At 36.7% G+C, this 20,426-nt stretch overlaps 1 protein-coding gene across 3 annotated transcripts in view; it reads right to left on the bottom strand.

The window, feature by feature from the left end:
• Positions 1-20,426, bottom strand: part of HMCN1 (hemicentin 1) — a gene marked incomplete at its 5' end in the record, with an annotated part of 468,943 nt that overhangs the window by 137,764 nt on the left and 310,753 nt on the right. For all 3 annotated transcript variants that reach the window (XM_082702942.1, XM_082702943.1, XM_082702944.1), the window contains 6 exons: positions 3,577-3,673; positions 10,627-10,802; positions 15,838-15,961; positions 17,116-17,267; positions 17,970-18,146; positions 20,246-20,347. In XM_082702942.1, the coding sequence (XP_082559068.1) occupies positions 3,577-3,673; positions 10,627-10,802; positions 15,838-15,961; positions 17,116-17,267; positions 17,970-18,146; positions 20,246-20,347 (828 nt within the window). The remainder of the gene's footprint in view (positions 1-3,576; positions 3,674-10,626; positions 10,803-15,837; positions 15,962-17,115; positions 17,268-17,969; positions 18,147-20,245; positions 20,348-20,426) is intronic.

The raw sequence follows: 20,426 nt of genomic DNA, 5'->3' as shown, positions 1-20,426 counted from the left end.
CTCCTTCACACAGAGACCTGGCATGCTTCTGTATGAATTCAACATCTGCATGTATGCCTAGTCTAACCACCATGGCTACTCACTTTCTTGGTCTGCTCATCCCTTTCTCCACCATGTTGATCATCTAGAACTTTTCTCCTACTGCTCCGTCCTTGTATTTCTTTCACTCAGTTACTCCCGGTTCTCACTTTATCAACCTTAGTTGAGTCTCAAGTCTTTTCACTTCTCAGAACCTCCCAAACCAGCTGCCTACCCTTGTTTACAGACCTCTATCCAGCTTAGATTTCATGATCAATAATTTCAACTACTCCTTTGTGAATAATCTCAACTGCTTTGCACTGCTGTCCTTCCTATTTTGAAACACCTTTCCTCTCGATGAATCCTACAGTTTACTCTGTCATCTCCTATACCACAGACAGAAAGTTCTGCAGAAGAAAATGACAATTACATAGATTGCCATTACTCTAAGTATACCATCTCCAACCTCAATTCTACCCTCCTTTACTCCCATGGCTTCCACTGATACAAATACTTGCAAATCTGTATCTGTAATGCAGACCCCATGAGGTCTAGATTTTTGTATCTGACTACTAAACATTTCCGTCTGGATACATCAGAGGCATTTTCAAACTTGACTTGTCCACAACTGAACTCAGTCACCTTTGTTCCTTCACTGAGGGAATGACACTGCTGTTCACAGGGCTCATCTGGCCAACCCACACCAACATCCATCCTTTCCTCTTCTTTTCACACCTCTCCATGTAATCAATCAATCTTGTTAATTCAATTTCTTAAATACTACTAGAGTTTATTTGTTTTATTCCCTAAATATGGATCTGAACACCCAGTCCTTTAAATCCTTTTAACAGTATCCTATCGTCTTAAGAATCAGATCTATACTTCAAAAGTTTGAGAGGTCCTTTTCAATCTGTCCCCTTTAACCTTTCCTATCTAATATCTTCTCCTTCTCCACTCTACCACACCAGGCTCCATAGTGAGTGATGTTTGGTTCAATGAATGCAGACAGTCTTCTTGAGGCCTCTGTAATGGTTCCATCCTCTTTAGAGAGCTAATGTCAACTCATTCTTAAAATCCCAATTAGATAAACCCTGATATGTCTTCCACAAATACTCCTATGTTATCTCTTCAGAGATTTAATTTTAATTAACTATTTAAAGTAAAGATATTTCTGCAGCAGCAGACTATATGTTATGTGTGACCAGTGTCTTTGCCTTTCTCATTAACTTCTCTATGCCTACCTGAGGCACAATGACTAGAACAGAGAGGCACACCCATAAATATTTTTTGTAATTCTGTCTTTGATGTCTCAACTTTCTCCCCCTATCATTTATTCTTATATCTACTGTATTCTGCTTTCCACTATTAAATTGATTTTCTTTAAGAGGCATTGGTCTCATTTATAAATTGCACTTTACAGTTTATGTCTAATTTCGCTTTTCTGCAACATGTGACATTATTCATTCATTCCCCTACCCATCCATCTATGTCCAACCTATTCCTTGCCCATATTCTTCTTTCGGGTACACCATTGCCTTTTGTTTTGATGACACAAGTGTTTCCCTACTTCTTTCACTGCTTCTTCCAGTTTCTCATTTGTGTCTCTTTATCTGTCTTACCTGGTGAGAGTCATTCTACAGTACTCTTCTGCATACATTCTTCTTTTTCTCTAAGGGATCTCAACTGCCGCATATATACTCATGTCTCTAATTTTATATTTTAACTCTTTTCTCTCTCTCTTCTAAATGATAGGCTTCTATTTCTGACTGCATGGTAGACAGCATCACATGGACACTCTACAGGTATCTTCAATACAGCATTGCAAAAATGAATTTCTCACCTCATTTTCTAACTGATGATCCCTCCTAATTTTTCTCTTTTTCAACCTTTACTTGACAAAACCCAGTTCACTGTCTTGTCCATACTAGAAGTTATACAAATATTTTTCCCATTTGAAAGAAATGAGAAAGAAAGGGAAGGAGCAATAGAGGGAGAATAGGGGTGAGAAGAGGCAGGAACAGATGTTAATGATATATAAGTAATATACAGTAAATAAATTACCACCTAGTAAATTTTACTATTTAAAGGTAAATTAATCCTTTTATAGGGTGAATAATAGTACTTTTCATAATCTTCCTTAAGAATTTTAGAATGATAATAATTTATAATTAACAAATCATTTTCTATATAAACACATGCTTTTAAAGACTTAAAACATATATTCTCTCCATTGGAATCAAATTATTTCCTCTACCTATTTTTATTTTAAAAATATGGTTTTGAATAAACTTAGAAATCAAAGAGAAATTTCCGCTCATTATCTCAATAGTTAAAAAGTTTAAACAGACACAATCAAAATTAAGAGGGCAATATGTTATAAATGAATTTAAAGAATGGATAAGGAAGATGTGGTCCATACACACTATAGAGTATTATGCCTCCATCAGAAAGGATGAATACCCAACTTTTGTAGCAACATGGACGGGACTGGAAGAGATTATGCTGAGTGAAATAAGTCAAGCAGAGAGAGTCAATTATCATATGGTTTCACTTATTTGTGGAGCATAACAAATAGCATGGAGGACATGGGGAGTTAGAGAGGAGAAGGGAGTTGAGGGAAATTGGAAGGGGAGGTGAATCATGAGAGACTATGGACTCTGAAAAACAATCTGAGGTGTTTGAAGTGGCGGGGGGTGGTGGGAGGTTGGGGTAACAGGTGGTGGGTACTATAGAGGGCACGGATTGCATGGAGCACTGGGTGTGGTGAAAAAATAATGAATACTGTTATGCTGAAAATAAATAAAAAATAAATTTTAAAAAAAGAAGTAAATAAAGGTGGATATGCTGGAAATGGGAGTACTTTTTAACAATTAGCAGACAGTTGTAGCCAGGTAAAAGTTGTGATAATTCCTAAGCATTATCTTAATTGGTAACAAATGGTAGACTACCAAGTGAGGATGACTTTTCTCACTGGTCAGCACAGTAATCCCACCTCCCACCAAGGTGTTCCCACTCACACACAGAATCCATAGGCATGGTTTGGCCTTTTGACTTATTTCAATTGATCAAACCACCAACAGTTCATGGAGAAAGCCCAATCATTAGTCAATTATCATATGGCTTCACTTACTTGTGGAGCATAAGGAATAACATGGAGGACATTGGGAGATGGAGAGGAGAAATGAGTTGGGGAAAATCAGAGGGGGAGACAAACCATGAGAGACTGTAAACTCTGAGAAACAAACAGGGTTTTGGAAGAGAGAAGGGGTAGTGGGTTGGGTGAGCCTGGTGGTGGGTATTACGGAGGACATGTATTGCATGGAGCACTGGGTGTGGTGCATAAACAATGAATTTTGGAACACTGAATAAAATAAAATAAATATAAAATAAAATAAAATTAAGTGGAAAAAAGAACATCCTGGTTGTAAGAGCCAAAGAGTGTAAGCTCAGGCAGGAGAGTAGAACTGTTCTACCTGAAAATTACAATGACTAAAACATTCAGGTTCTGGAAGTCTATCTATAATTGATCTTAAATTAATTACATATAATCACACTTACCCCAAATGTTGACATTATAGTTTTTCTCAGTTTTTCCAGCAACATTTGTTGCCTCACAAGTGTAACGACCAGTGTCTTGAACTTGAGCCTCTTCAATCTAAAAACAAAACCATGCTTTGAAATTTCAGTTTCAATTTCATAATTGGAGTTTTTCTATTCATGTTATTTGTGACTTCTTATTTTTTCATGAGTATTCTAAAGATTTTCAAATATATAGAAAGGAGAGATAATAGTAAAATGTATGGCTATATGCCCATCACCCACATTCAACATTTAAGTCAAGATTCAACAATTTTCATCTATGTCATACTTTGTTTTAATCTAATTAATATTAGTGACTGAAGGTTTAGAAAGGGCTTTTAAATATAATGAGGCAAAATTCAGATTAAATGGCAATAAAAATCACAATTAATTTCTGAATAAGTTACTTAGGGTTTTAAAATAGATAGCCTGTATATATTTAGGATATTGTTCAGTAAAATAACACCTTTATTGTTCATTATATGTCTTCTCCCTATATGGTTTATAAGCTTCTGTTTTAGAGAAAACTTTTATTTCAATTCTAGTTGGTTAAACTACAGTGAAATTTTGGTTTTAGGAGTAAAATTCAGTGATTCATCACCTACATACAACACCCAGTGCTCATAATAACAAGTGTCCTCCTTACCTCCATTACCCATCTAGCCCATTCCCACCTGCTTCCTTCCAACAACCCTCAATTTATTATCTATCTTTAAGGAGTTTCTCATGGTTTGTTTCTCTCTCTCTCATTTCCCCCCTCTCATATGTTCATCTGGTTTGTTTCTTAAATTGTACATATGGATGAAATAATATATTTGTCTTTTTCTGACTGACTTATTTCACTTAGCATAATACATTCTATCTCCATCCACATTGCTGCAAATGGCCAGATTTCATTCTTTTTGATGGCTGAGTAATATTCCATCATGTAGATTGCCAGATCTTCCTTACCCATTCATCAGTCGATGGACATTTGGGCTCTTTCCATAGTCTAGCTATTGTTGATAGTGCTGCTATAAACAGTGGGGTGCATGTACTTTTTCGAATCCACATTTTTGTATCCTTTGGGTAAATACCCAAAAGTGCAATTACTGGATCATAGGGTAGCTCTTTCTGAGGAACCTCCATACTGTTTTCCAAGTGGCTGCACCAGTTTGCAGTCCCATCAATAGTGTAAGAGGTTTCCCCTTTCTCCACATCCTTGTCAATACATTGTGTTTCCTGCGTTGTTAGTTTTTGCCATTCTCACAGGTGTGAGGCAATACCTCACTGCAGTTTTGATTGACATTTCCCTGATGATGAGTGATACTGAGCATCTTTTCACGTGTCTATTAGCCATCTGGATGTCTTCTTTGGAAGAATATCTATTCATGTCTTCTGCCTATATCTTAACAGGATTATTTGCTTTTGGGTGTTGGGTTTTGTTTTTTTGTTTGTTTGTTGTGTTTTGTTTTTAAGATCTTTTTTTATTTATTTGTTGGAGAGAGAGAACACAAGCAGGGCAAGTGCCAGGCAGAAGAAGTAGCCTCCCCACTAACTAAGCACAGAGCCCAATGTGGGACTGGGATCATGACCCAAGCTGAAGGCAGACGCTTAACTGACTGAGTCAACCAGGCATTCCTGAGTTACATCAGTTCCTTATATATTTTGGATACTAAGCCTTTATCAGATATGTCATTTGCAAATATTTTCTCCCATTCCATAGCTTACCTTTTAATTTTGTTGATGTTTTCCTTCAATGTGCAGAAGCTTTTTATCTTGATGAAATCCCAGTAGTTCATTTTTGCTTTTGTTTCCCCTGCCTCCAGTGACTTATCTAGTAAGAAGTTGCTATGGAGGCAGCTGGGGGTCTGACCCTTGGTTTTGGCTCATGTAATGATCTCAGGGTCATGAGATTGAGCCCCACATTCGGTTTTGTGCTCAGTAGGGGTCTGCTTGGGATCCTCTCCCTCTCTGTCTTCCTCGGCTGCTCCCCACCTCAAATAAATATTAATCTTAAAAAAAAAAAAAAAGAAGAAGTTGCTGGGGCTGAGGTCAAACAGGTTCCTCCGTGTGTTCTCCTCAAGGGTTTTGATTGTTTCTTGTCTCACATTTAGGTCTTTCATCCATTTTGAATTTACTTTTGCTTACGATGTAAGTGGTCCAGTTTCATTCTTCTGCACGTTGCTGTCCAGCTCCCCAACACCATGTGTTGAAAGACCTTTTTCCATTGGATATTCTGTCCTGTTTTGTCGAAGATTAGTTGATCGTATAGTTCTGAATCCATTTCTGGGTTTTCTATTCTGTTCCATTGATCTATGTGTCTATTTTTTAAAATTTTTTTAAAATTTATTTTCAGCATAACAGTATTCATTATTTTTCACCACACCCAGTGCTCCATGCAATCCGTGCCCTCTCTAATACCCACCACCTGGTACCCCGACCTCCCATCCCCTGCCCCTTCAAAACCCTCAGATTGTTTTTCAGAGTCCATAGTCTCTCATGATTCACCTCCCCTTCCAATTTCCCCCAAGTCCCTTCTCCTCTCTAACTCCCCATGTCCTCCATGCTATTTGTTATGCTCCACAAATAAGTGAAACCATATGATAATTGACTGTCTCTGCTCACTAAGCATAATCTCTTCCAGTCCCGTCCATGTTGCTACAAAAGTTGGGTATTCGTCCTTTCTGATGGAGGCATAATACTCCATAGTGTATATGGACCACATCTTCCTTATCCATTCGTCTGTTGAAGGGCATCTTGGTTCTTTCCACAGTTTTTGTGCCAGTCCCATACACTCTTGATGACTACAGATTCGTAATATAGCTTGAAGTTCAGAATTGTGATGCCTCCAGCTTTGCTTTGCTTTTTCAGGACTGCTTTGGCTATTTGGGGTCTTTTGTGGTTCCATCCAAATTTTAGGATTATTTATCCAAGCTCTGTGAAAAAAGCTGGTGATATTTTGATAGGGATTGCATGAGATGTGTAGATACCTTTGTGTAGCAGAGATGTTTTAACAATGTTTGTTCTTCCAGTCCATGAACATGGAATGTTTTCCATTTTCTTTGTGTCCTCTTCAGTTTCCTTCCTAAGTGTTTTATATTTCTCAGAGTACAGATCTTTTACCTCTTTGGTTAGGTTTATCCTTAGGTATCTTGTGATTTTGGGTGCAATTGCAAATGTGACTGATTCCTTGATTTCTTTTTGTGCTGTTTCATTATTGATATAGAAATGCAACAGACATCTGCACAATGATTTTATATCTTACAACTTTGTTGAATTCATGCATTAGTTCTAGCTATTTTTGGTGGAGTCTTCTGGGTTTTCTACACAAAGTATCATGTCACCTATGAATAGTGAAATTTTGACTTCTTCCTTCCCCATTTGGATGCCTTTTATTTCTTTTTGTTGTTTGATTGCTGAGACTAGACTTACAGTACTATGTTAAGTAGTAATAGCAAGAGTGGACATCCTTGTCCTGTTCCTGACCAGAGGGAAATGTCCTGTTTTTCCCCACTGAGGATGATATTAGCTGTGTGTCTTTTGTATATGGCCTCTATGATTTTGAGGTATGTTTCATTTATCTCTACTTTGTTAAGGGTTTTTTAATCAAGAAAAGATGCTGGGGGCGCCTGGGTGGCTCAGTGGGTTAAGCCACTGCCTTCGGCTCAGGTCATGATCTCAGGGTCCTGGGATCGAGTCCCACATCGGGCTCTCTGCTCAGCAGGGAGCCTGCTTCCTCCTCTCTCTCTGCCTGCCTCTCTGCCTACTTGTGATCTCTCTCTGTCAAATAAATAAATAAAATCTTTAAAAAAAAAAAAAAGAAAAGATGCTGTATTTTGTCAAATGCTTTCTCTGCATTTATTGACAGGATCTTATCCTTTCTTTTATTAATCTGGCATACCACATTGATTGATTTGTGAATATTGAACCACCCCTAAAGCCCAGAAATAAATCCCACTTGGTCATGGTGAATGACACTTTTAATCTACTGTTGAATTTGATTTGCTAGTATTTTATTAGGAATTTTTGCATCTATGTTCACCAGGGATATTGGCCTGTAATTCTCCTTTTTTAAAAAATAGAAATTCAAATACTTAACACATAATGTATTATTTGTTTCAGGGGTACGGGTCTGTGATTCACCCCCCTTCCCTCTAGCAACCCTCAGTTTATTTCCTATAATTAAGAGTGTCTTATGGTTTGTCTCCTTCTCTGGTTTTGTCTTGTTTCATTTCTTCCTCTCTTCCCCTATGATCCTCCTCGTTTTTTAAATTCCTCACATCAGTGAGAGCATATGATAATTGTCTTTCTCTGACTGACTTATTTTGCTTAACATAATACCCTTTAGTTCCATCCATGTCATTGTAAATAGCAATATTTCTTTTTTTGATGGATGTTTAATATTCCATTGTGTGTATGTGTGTGTGAGTGTGTGTGTGTGTATACCACATTTATCCATTTATCTGTTGATGGATATCTGGGCTCCACATATATATACATATATATAGTATAATTCTTATATATATGTTTTATATATGTGTGTAATTGTTATGTATATCTATGTTATAGATATATATGATATATATCTATGCTATAGATATATATGATATATATCATATATAATATATACCTTATATATTATATGTATCTATATAATATATATTATACATCATTGTAATATATACAAATATGCAATTGTACAATTGTTATATATAACAATTGTACAATACCAATAACAATTGTACAATTGCATATTTGTATATGATACATTACAATGATGTATAATTATAATTATGCAGTTATAATTTATAATATATATATCACATATGTGATATATATATCACATATATATGAATATGTATATATGAATGGAGTGTTACACACACACACACACACACACATATATGAATGGAATGTTATTCAGCCATAAATAAGGATGAAATCTGGCCATTTGCAACAACATGTATGTAGCTAGAGAGTATAACATTAAACTATGTAAGTCCTTCAGAGAAAGAGAAATACCAAATGAGTTCATTTATATGTGAAATTTAAGAAACAAAACAAATGAATAAAGAGGGAAAAAAGAAAGAGAAACAAACCAAGAAACAGGCTCTTAAGCACAGAGAACAAACTGACGGTTACCAGAGGAGAGGTGGGTGGAGAGATAGTGAAACAGGTGAAGGGGATTAAGGAGGGCAGTTATTGTGATGAGCACTGGGTGTGGCAGGTAAGTAATGAATCACTATTACCACAATATTGTACACCTGAAACTAATATAACACTAATGTTAACTACACTGGAATTAAAGTAAAAACTTTATAAAAAAACACATTGCTTGCCAAGTGTGTTGCAGGCAAAATGAAACAGTAGGAATCTACTACTTTACCTGGTTGAAGATGTGCATGAATCATTTTGGGAAATGCACTGGTAAGACAGTTTTAACTGACTGGTTTTGTCTGAGTTTTGTACAAGTTTTTATTTCCATGCAGTCCTCCCTGCACACCCCTCAGTGGGACCTGCACACTTCAGGGTGCCTGGCCAGCCTCTATAGCAGAGATTAAATTGATCCCAGGATTTCTTCACCCTCACCTTTCTTCTGGCTTCCCAAACTTATTGAGATCTGTGCTCTAAAGGAATCAACTTCTATACTCTGAAATTTGCAAAGACGTTTCTAATCACACATAGCTGTCCCCTCCCAGTGCTGGGGTGTGTGTCCATACAATTGTCTCCCTCTGTCATTTGGTCAGAGCTGGGGTTTGAAAATACTATCCGTTGATTTCTAGAGCTCTGGGTCTGCCTCTGAGCATGGCCAGTGCTTTTTGCTTTTCTCCCCCTAGACAGCTCAACTGACTTATCCTACTTTCCTCCATCAGTTATTCCAGCCTTTCCTTATTTACCCAGCTCCACTATTACAGGTCATAATTCCTAAAGTCTCTACTTGGTTGCCTCTAACGCACTTCATACTCCCTCCCATTCTCTCCCACACTTCTGCTCTCCTTATATAAGCTTCTCAGCTTCCTATGTGCTGATACCATTATCCAATTCTCAAGACTCCTTTCGTTTGCCACTAATAACCTTCCTTTACCAAAAGGCTATGTGGCATAGGGGTTAGTAGCATGAGTTTTAAAGCTATATGCCTGTATTTAAATCCCATTTCTGAGACTTAGTAACTGTGGGACGATTACCTAGCCATTCTTCCAGTTTCTCAATAGGGTTATTATGAGGAATTTATAAATACGCCAGTGGCTATTGACTTCCTGAACACTAATTCCTTTGCATTTTTTATATTTTTAAGATTATTTATTTATTTTTGAAAGGAAAGGGAGAGAGAGAGGGGGCAAGCAAGTGCACAAGAGCAGGGGGAGGAAGAAGCAGACTTGCTGCTGAACAGGGAACCAGACTCAGGGCTTGATCCCAGGACCCTGAGATCATGACCTGAGCTGAAGGCAGATGCTTAACCTACTGAGCCACCGAGGTGTCCCCTGAATCCCAATTCCTTAAACTGGTAATGTTAGCTCTTATTCTTATCTATACAAAAAAAGCCAAGTAGTCTTTCAAGATTTCCAGGCAACTGCAGTCTCTCACCTTTCACTATCCTAGAATGTGTTACCTGTACCATCCTAATAGTAACTAACTCACACTTACAGTACTTACTGCATTTGCAACGGAACTATTAGTTTTCATGTATTTATGCAAAATTGGAGGAAATGGAGGGTAGGAAATGTGTCTATTTTTCACATTTTATTCAGAATACCTAGAATGGGTTTTATTTGCTGGTTGAATGACTAAAAATGAAGCATCCGTTAGAATAGTTCCATAATATTTTCCCAGAAGCATTTTGGATGGTTTCTGGCTACAAATATGGATAGATAAATAGCTAAATCTTACTAAGCATAAAATTTAAAATATTATAAACCTCATTAATAAAAGAGTACCTAGAATTTTACAAGATGAAATTAGTAGAACATCTGTAGACAGGCAAGTTTAAAATCAAAGCCATGAGCTTAGGAATAATATAAGAAAAATTAAATGAATCTCTAGCCTTACCTTTAACACACTTCCATTTTCAGAGATACTGAGGCCTGGTTTCTTCAGCAAGGGGCGGCCATCCTTCAACCAAGTCAAAGTAGGTGGGGGGATAGCATCACTCTGACACAGTAGCTCCACAGCTTGGCTAATGAGGACAGAGATGTTCTGTTCTTCTCCCATAATATTTGGAGGAACTAAGTGAAAGAAGCATTTTCCCTCAGGATAAGACAGGCCAGCTCACTGCTTATCTTGAAGTTATTTACCGAATAATTTATTAGCTCTTTTAAGATGTAGGAGCACAATAATCCTAACATACCCTCTTCACATCATTTGGTTCAGAATGAAATATTAAGAAATCACTCATTAATATGTTCCCATTGAACAGAAATATCTTTCACTTTAAGAAGTTTTAGAACTGGACGTTCTCACCAAGTGCTTATTTCAGAAACTTTTTGAACGAGGTGTTACTGCTTAATATTTCCAAAGCAATAAATTACTCGTGAAGCATTTTGGAAATAACAATAATTAAAAGCATATATACTTTTTGATAATTTAAAAATATTTTTTGCCAAAGAAAATAAATTTTATCAACATGGAGGCAAAATAAAAAAATAGAGTTGAAAGAGACCACCTGGTCCCACCTCACAGGTATGTAAAACATGAAGTAGGTGACAGACAATAACTTATTTGAAATAATGTAACTAATTTGTGGAAAAGCTAGGAGTCTTCTGATGGGCAGTTTAGAGCTCTTTTTGGTTTTCCATGATGCCTTGTCAGCTTTCTATGGAATAAAGACCATGTGGGATAACTGACACAATAAAGAACAAAATGAAAGCCCTGGCCAGCTGTATAACATACAAATTTTAATGAGATTAAAATTAGAATCCCCTGGCTATCAAGCTTGTCAGATGCTGAAATGTGTTCTTGGAAAAGTCTAAGGAATCTCCTTCCCTTGGGTGTATTAAAATATAGAGTAAACAATCATTTGTCTCAGATGGTTTAGGTACATCCTGCCAAGAATGAGAGGGTGGGCTCCGTAACTTCTCAAGGACTCTTTCAGGACTGTATTTATAATAATTCAAAAAACACAAACTAACGATGAAATCAGTGGCCTGTTATAAAAGGGCCACTCTGAAAAAAACAGGGAGGAATTTCCTTGGCTATTTCTCACTAAATCCCATAACTAGTCAGGATTGTAGGCAATGTACCATATTCATAGTGTTTTCCTCTCTTGATAAGAAAGGTTAAGCTGCACTGAAATGAATCCTTAGGGACTTTCCAAATGCCTTGATAGAAACAAGATTTTTGTGGTAAGGATCGTTATTTTGGTTTCTGAGCCACTGTTTCAGGCTGGATCTTGCAGCGTGTGGGAAAATGACAATGAATGCAATAGGCTTTGATGACGAACACTGCCGTTCTGCAACCAGGAGGTTTCTCTATGGAGGGAAAGGCATATACACTAAAGGCCACTTTCTTGTACTAATTCTGGATGCAGCACCTGTGCTGTATCCACAGTAACTGATGTCAAGATACAGAGAAACGCCATCGCTGCAATAGACTAATGGAGCATGTGGGCAGAGATTCTTTTTTTTTTTTTTTTTTTTTTAAAGATTTTATTTATTTATTTGACAGAGAGAAATCACAAGTAGATGGAGAGGCAGGCAGAGAGAGAGAGAAGGAAGCAGGCTCCCTGCCAAGCAGAGAGCCCGATGCGGGACTCGATCCCAGGACCCTGAGATCATGACCTGAGCCGAAGGCAGTGGCTTAACCCACTGAGCCACCCAGGCGCCCTTGGGCAGAGATTCTTAATGTCCCTTCTGCTCCATTTAATGGCACACACAGACTTCTGGCTCTCGATAAGCTTAGAGTAATCTATGGGGGAACAGAAAACAGTGGGACTGTTTTTAATATGTGACACATTAGATAAAAGATATATAACCAACCTGTCTGAGATTAAAGCTGCTAAAATATTAGCAAAATCAGCACCATTAGTACTGTTTTCTAAGATATTATATTATGAAAGATAATATGTTTTCTAAGATATTATAAAAAATTAAGATACATTCACCAATCTTAGCACAGAAAGCCCTAAATAAAATAGCCTAACATTTAACAGCTTGCACATAATTTCAAGTAAAGTCTGGTCTCAGTGGACAAAAAGTACCATAACTGCATAAAAATATGTTTATCTTAGCGTATTTATAGAATTTACAAAAGGGCATGGATTCTTTGTGACTACTTGTAGAAGTAAAAGTCAGAAATAATTCAAGAAAGCAGAATGCTAATTTATTTCCAAATGTTTTTCCTCCAATTATTTTTCTTTATGGCTAAATGAATTGAATCAAGTTCAAAAAGAAACCAGACTTTTTTTTTTTTTTTCAAATTGAGAGGAAAAAATGCAAAAACAATAGAGTATTTGTTTCTAAAGGAACATAAATTAAAGCAAATCTAATTATAGCTGAGGGTATATATTACTGAAACGCATCTATGTTTTCTGTCCTTTTATTTCCAACTTTTTGTTTAGTCTGAGAAGAGAAAAGCCTCTACCCTTTAGATCTCAGCTTCCTTAGATGTTATCCTTACTGAGCTTTGTGGTTATATTGCTTAGGAAGGGGCGGGGGGTATCATGTCTGATTCTCATTCTATGCCTTACACTTGTTAAATTCAATTATCAACATCAGCGCTGCTGCAGGGTTACACTCAAGTTCCTGGAACACATGTGGTCTCCAAGACAATTCTCTGAGCTTAGATTCAAAGTAAAGGTACAGGAAACTCTATCATTTAAAAACCGAATTCTCTCATTTTAGCACCTCAGAATATGGTAAAACATACCCTGAATTTATACTAAGGGGAAATATTTTAATGAACTACTCTTGCAATTGTAAGGAAAGCTATTTTAACCACTGTCTACTCTTCTTATCACCCCCATACTCTGCAATGTCAATCTGAAGGGAATTGGCCACTGGAAATGAATACTCATTAGACTCCAATTGACTCATTAGTCTCCAATGAGACTCCAGATTGTCAAGGTTACTACTACAAACGTAGGAATATAATATATGCAAATAACACTAAGAGGGGAGCAGAAATTGGAAACTAATTTCGGATTACGAGTCAGAAATTTTACAGTTCTTTAATTGCTTGCTGGGCATCTGTATTTCAAATGCTAAGTACAGGTAAATGTTGGCTAACCATCTGACTGTTATAACAGGAAAGATCCCAGTTTTCAGACCAAAAGAGTGGTATAGAAATGTCTTGGCAGGGTTCCTGGGTGGCTCAGTGGGTTAAGCCTCTGCCTTTGACTCAGGACGGCTCAGGTCATGATCTCAGGGTCCTGGGATAGAGCCCAGCATTGGGCTCTCTGCTCAGCAGGGAGCCTGCTTCCCCTCCCCCTCTGCCTGCCCACCCCCATCAAATAAATAAATAAAACCTTTAGAAATGCCTTGGCAAATGATAAAAAATAGTGATGTGCGTTTTTATGACTCCTGGAAAAGATAGCAATGCTCTTTCCTCTCTCTGGTATACTTTTGACACTAACCCATGTAGAAAGAGAAGGAGCCAATTCCAGATTTTCAGTTCTGACTAAAACCCAGCAAATGCCCCTCTGCTTGCTAATTATTGAAGGAGCTTTTGTATCACAGACTTAGATTGACTGATGAATCATTCTCTAAGGATATTTCACATTGTCAGCATTCCAATTCTCCACTAATGAAAATCCTAGTTTTTTAATTAAAAAAAAAAATCCTGTTACAACATGGCTAACTTACATGTCTAATGGATCTTGAAAATCCCAGCTGACATCAGTAAACTACTAAAGGGCTCTCTATGTTCCCTCTTTTGTATTGCTTCTGCAATTGACATGGGTCCTCCTCCAGCCTTCAGCTTTGCTAGTGCTGTGTCAGAGATAACAGATGGGACTAAAATGCCCAACCCCGGGTAGTCTGTTCCTTCACTTAAATCTAATTGGGTCATTTTTATGTCTTGTGGAGATGGGATTGGGAGGGAGACAAACCATAAGTGACTCTTAATCTCACAAAACAAACTGAGGGTTGCTGGGGGGAGGGGGTTTGGGAGAAGGGGGTGGGATTATGGACATTGGGGAGGGTATGTGCTTTGGTGAGTGCTGTGAAGTGTGTAAACCTGGTGATTCACAGACCTGTACCCCTGGGGATAAAAATATATGTTTATAAAAAATAAAAAATTAAAAAAAAAATAAAAATAAAAAAAACCAAAAAAAACAACTAGGATTTTATTTTACTTGTGATTGTTACATTTACTTTTGGCAAACTTAGAAAGAGGAGTCAACCCACATGGTCTGGAGATTAAAAAAAAAAATATATATATATATATACATATATATATACACACACACATGCATATATATGTATATATATGTGTGTATATATATATATATATACACACACATATAGGAGTGAACTACTTGGAAGTGAGGCGGGACTAGGATTGTACACGTGAAACTAATATAACCCTGTATGTTAATTATACTGGAATTGACATAGAAAAAGCCCAGATTCTCTTGGTGGGGCCAAGAAAAAACAATTCCATTACTCCATGACCAGGGGATATAATGCAAATAAGATGAAAAAAGCCTAAAACAGCTCTAAATGCAAAGGTAAACTAAAATGTGGAATGAAAAACACATCCTATGAATGGAGGCCAATTAGAACTGAACTTTGTTCAGGAGGACTTCTGCTGTGATAGAATTAGACATTTCCTTTTGTACCTTATAGCTGTATCATAGGTAGAAAAAAACCTCAAATTTTCTCTAAATTTATGCCTAACTTTTGCTTCCCAAATAGCCTTTAATTCATAGACATAGTATTGACTAAAAAATATACTGATTATAAATATAAAAGTAAAAAAATCAAGGCTTTGAGTAGAATAGCTCAAGAGAGCTACTTGAACAAATTCTCCCTTTAGTGAAAAGATTATATCTTCTAAATTGCTAAGCTGCTCTCCATAGTCATGTTCTTCAGAGTTTTCTATGAAATCAGCACCTAGCATTTTAACTTCTCAGAACATTAAGAAAGGAAAATCAGACAAGGTCAACTATAAAGCAGAAAGGTAGAATTTGATTTGAAACGATACTATAAAACCGTTTCTATTGCTCATGGTTCTTTATTGTCAACAACTTCGTTAATTTATTCAATGATTTTAGGAATTAAACATATCTATACCAGAACAGAAATAATTATTAAAATATTTCACCATATACTCTGAGGTCAATGTCCCTTTGTTTCTCCCCAGCAGCATTCACAGCAACGCAGGTGTATCTCCCAGTATCACTGATTTGAGCGCTGGTCAGGGCTAGGATACGGCCTCCAGACAGAACCTTTTCATGACAGGATAGGTAAATAGTCAACATGCCCCTCTGAGAAACATATACATAAACAGCCTTTTTTCCTCCTATTTTCTGAGATTTATCAATTGACATTTGCCTCCAGAAAGATTTCCACTTGGACATTTTATTTTTCCACTTGGATATTCTAAAGTGGGCAAGCATCATATAATCTACTTCTTAACCTCTCTTTGAAAGAAGACTGTGAAAAGCTAGAACCAAACTTGGTAATAACCACTGAAAACAAGTCCCTGTATACGAAATCAAGTGAAGGTCCAATCTCATCCATCCTTACTGCAGAGAGAGGAAAAGCCACCAGGGAGAAAGATGAGAAGAAGTGGGAATAAGAGCAGCTCATCTTCCTTCTAATTTTCTTGGGGAGGATAAATAAGTTATAATTAATAGCGAAGTAGCAACCAAATAAATTAACTAGTCACATCAATGACTTTTTAATCCCGTTGGTCTAGTTGTACTTCTAAAATACTGACATTAACCTTGGATCTTCCCTGGTCTCAAATTCTGCAAGCAGTGGATTTTTGAGAAAAACTAAGAATGGTGGGAAAACTAAGTTCTCTATTAGGCAAAATAAAATTTAGGTACACTTTAAATGAGATAGATGTGCTTCTATAATTTTAATTTTGAATCAATGTGAACACTTAAACTGCTTTCTCAGATTCAAATTTCATTTCTACAGTGTTGTGTTTCTAATTTTCCTTACTTTATTACTTTATGTTTTTGTTAAATTAAATATACCCTACATGGTTCTCTAATTCATGAATGTTTCCAAACATTTTAACACAAATTTTAGGAGGAAATTCCTGTTTTTGTTGTTGATGAACACTTCTTTGTGCAAGGTATCTTTTGTGCTGGTGGCAGGGAATGGGGATGAGGAGGGAGGTAGAAAGACAAGTGAAGAGTCAAAATGTAGTATCTACATATGAAACAAAAGAATTCTTAGATGTCTAAGCATTTAAAGAATTGTTTAGAAATCCCAACTGTGTGGCTATGGTAATTATGGAAGTAAATGTGTATGATTTTGGAATAACATTTATCAATTCTTATGCTCTAAATCTTGTTAACAGCTTTCCCTGTTTGTACTTATTTAATAACTAGGTGGTAGATCATCCTTAAGACATGACAGAGAGTACCTGTAACCCGTTAGCAAAACTAGAGACAGGGCTCCCATCTTTCAGCCAGGTCAGACTGGGGGCAGGTGTTCCTCTGGCTTCACATTCTAGTCTCACCAGGTTATTAACCACCACTGCCACCATGTTATTGCTGCCAGAAATTGATGGGGGCACTGAAAAGAAATAAAAGGGAAATAAAAGTAAGATATATTAATATCACAGGATATTTCATCTCAAAATAATGAAAAGAATGTACAATGTCTACCATTGTGTTTCCACATGTGAGTTTTTCATGGTTTGGTTTGGTTTTGGTGAGTTCTTTCACATCATTTATTTGAGTTTCTAATCATAGCTATTCCACTGTCAACATCTCCATTTTACAGATGAGGAAAAGGATGTTTTGCTACTTTGTTTGGGAAATCCAGTTTTTAATGCCAGAGCATGTTTTTATTTCTTGATTGTCAGATGTGTGTGTCTTTGGGTGCGTGTGTGCATGTATCTTCCTCCACTGTATCCAAGACCACTATGTTGTCTTGAAAGCATTATTAGCGGTAATAACTTAAAATCTTTCTTTGATCAAAACCTATGATTTTGATAGATAATATTTACAAACAGGGTTATTGTCATTAACTGATGAGATCATTGATGACTCAACAGTTCATCTAAACTGAACTGAAATTCAATTCAACAGCATGTGAAACTAGAGCATTTTAATAGGAGTCAGGAAATAAAAACAATCATCAGTTATAGAACACGGCACCTTTATAAAGATGACAAAACACATTCTGTTAAATCTTCACACTGAAATTTTACAGAAGCACTTAATCATTTTGAATGCATTTTTACCCCAGGATGCAACTAGAAGTGCCACTAACCATGAACCTGCAGACTATAAAATAACTCTGTCGCTCCGGCTGAGTTGATGGCCACACATTTATATATGCCAGCGTCAGAGATCTGGGCACTTTCGATATCAATGATCTGTCCTCTGTTCAAGAAAGTCACACCGCTGGAGCCTGAGAGTGGACGATTATTTTTGTACCATGTAATAGCTGTAAGGGGAAGAAGAAAGAAGTCTGTCTACTTACATCTTTTGTAAATTTTTTAAAGATTTTATTTATTTAACAGAGAGAGATCACAAGTAGACAGAGAGGCAGGTGGAGAGAGAGAAGGAAGCAGCTTCCCCGCCAAGCAGAGAGCCCGATGGAGGGCTCGATCCCAGGGACCCGAGACCACGATCTGAGCCAAAGGCAGAGGTCCAACCCACTGAGCCACCCACGCGCCCCTACGTCTTTTCTTTTAAAGCTCGATACCATCAAATTGCAATAAAAAGAACTGCCTTAATCAAGCAGAGAATAACAATTATCATATGCTTTCAATGACTTGTGGAACAAAAGGAATAGCGGGGAGGACATGAGGAGAAGGAAGGGGAAAATGAAGGGAAAAAATCAGAGAGGGAGCTGAACCATGAGAGACTATGGACTCTGGGAAACAAACTGTGAGTTTCAGAAGGGAAGGGGCTGGGGGATGGGGGAGCCTGGTGAGGGCCATTAAGAAGGGCATGTACTGCATGGAGCACTGGGTGTTATGCACAATGAATCATGGATCACTACATCAAAAACTAATGATGTACCTTATGTTGACTAACATAACATAATAAAACAATTAAATTAAAAAAGGAAATATTAAGGAAGAAATACAAATAAGTTTAGGTTTATATAAAAATTATAAGCTTTCTTACCATTAAAGCTTAGCTTAGTAATAATATTACAGTGTTGTTGTCTTACTATTATCTTACTAACAACCACAATAATAAACATTTAAAGTTTGTATATACACACACAAAAAAAGAATTGCTTTATTCTTATGCTTATCATCCAAGTATAGACAGTTGAAATATTTCTTTAGGATTAGTTTTTTTTTTAATTTAATTTCTTTTCAATGTAACAGAATTCATTGTTTATGCACCACACCCAGTGCTCCATGTAATACGTTCCCCCCATAATACCCACCACCAGGCTTCCCCACCCTCCCAACCCCCGCCCTTTCAAAACCCTCAGATTGTTTTTCAGAGTTCATAGTCTCTTATGTTTCATCTCCTCCTCCAATTTCCCTCAACTCCCTTCTCCTCTCCATCTCCCCATGTCCTCCATGTTATTTGTTATGCTCCACAAATAAGTGAAACCATATGATAATTGACTCTCTGCTTGACTTATGTCACTCAGCATAATCTCTTCTAGTCCCATCCATATTGCTACAAAAATTGGGTATTCATCCTTTCTGATGAAGGCATAATACTCCATAGTCTTTAGGATTAGTTTTGAGGAGCAGGTAAGCCTAAGGGAAACATGAATAGCCAAGCCAATATAAGAGCCCTAAAAATGAAGTTATAAAGCAAGTATTTATCATATCATACTGAGAAATCAGTATTTCTCATTCTTTAAATGAGCTCTAAAACGTCAATATTATTTGAGAGCAAACTTTTAACCAATTCTATTTCTTTTTGTTGTATATATTCCTCTCATCTGTAAAAATTTTGTCTATGTATTTGATCAAAACCAAAGACCGTACACAATATTAGCCTTAAAAAAAAAAATTATGGACATTGGGGAGGGCATGTGCTTTGGTGAGTGCTGTGAAGTGTGTAAACCTGGTGATTCACAGACCTGTACCCCTGGGGATAAAAATATATGTTTATGTAAAATAAAAAATTAAAAAAAAATTATATTGTTTTTGATTCATATTAATTATTTACCAGTGATGAGAATTACCGAAAAGAATACTATTCTCATTAAATAATTGATTTACAAAAATAATCAACGTACACTAGAGAAAAACATGTTTTTCAACATAAATGTATAAAAAACTACCATTGTGGGTTGTTTGGCCACAGTAAGGACAATAAAACAATTAGTTATTCACATATATCTACTTTGTTTAAATGAGTAAATTATTTCATGCAGTTAGAAGCAATGAAAATTCAAAAATTTCACCCACCTAATTATATCCTTCATGTCATTGCTTTACTCTTGGAATGTATTTTATGATTTTTCCTTTATTAGTAATTACTATATTGTTTTCATAAAAAAGATTTAGTTCTTCCCAGAAATCTTAAAATGTCAATAAGTTAGGAGTCCGCAAGTAAACCTACCCGGTAATGGATTTCCAGCTGCCTTACACTCCAGCTGAATGGGGTTGCTCAGCACGACGGTCTCATTCAACATCTTCCCTGCATCCTCCAAACTAGGCGGTTCTATAAGAAGCCCAAACATAATTAATTCACATAAGTAGGATATCTAAATGGAAACTATCTGCTCAGTGGAAATTATCGT

This window comes from Mustela nivalis, assembly GCF_964662115.1.
Source record: "Mustela nivalis genome assembly, chromosome: 16".
Classification (NCBI taxonomy): Eukaryota; Metazoa; Chordata; class Mammalia; order Carnivora; family Mustelidae; genus Mustela; species Mustela nivalis.
The sequence above is the reverse complement of the archived record's forward strand: the minus strand, read 5'-3'. Positions and strand labels throughout refer to the sequence as shown.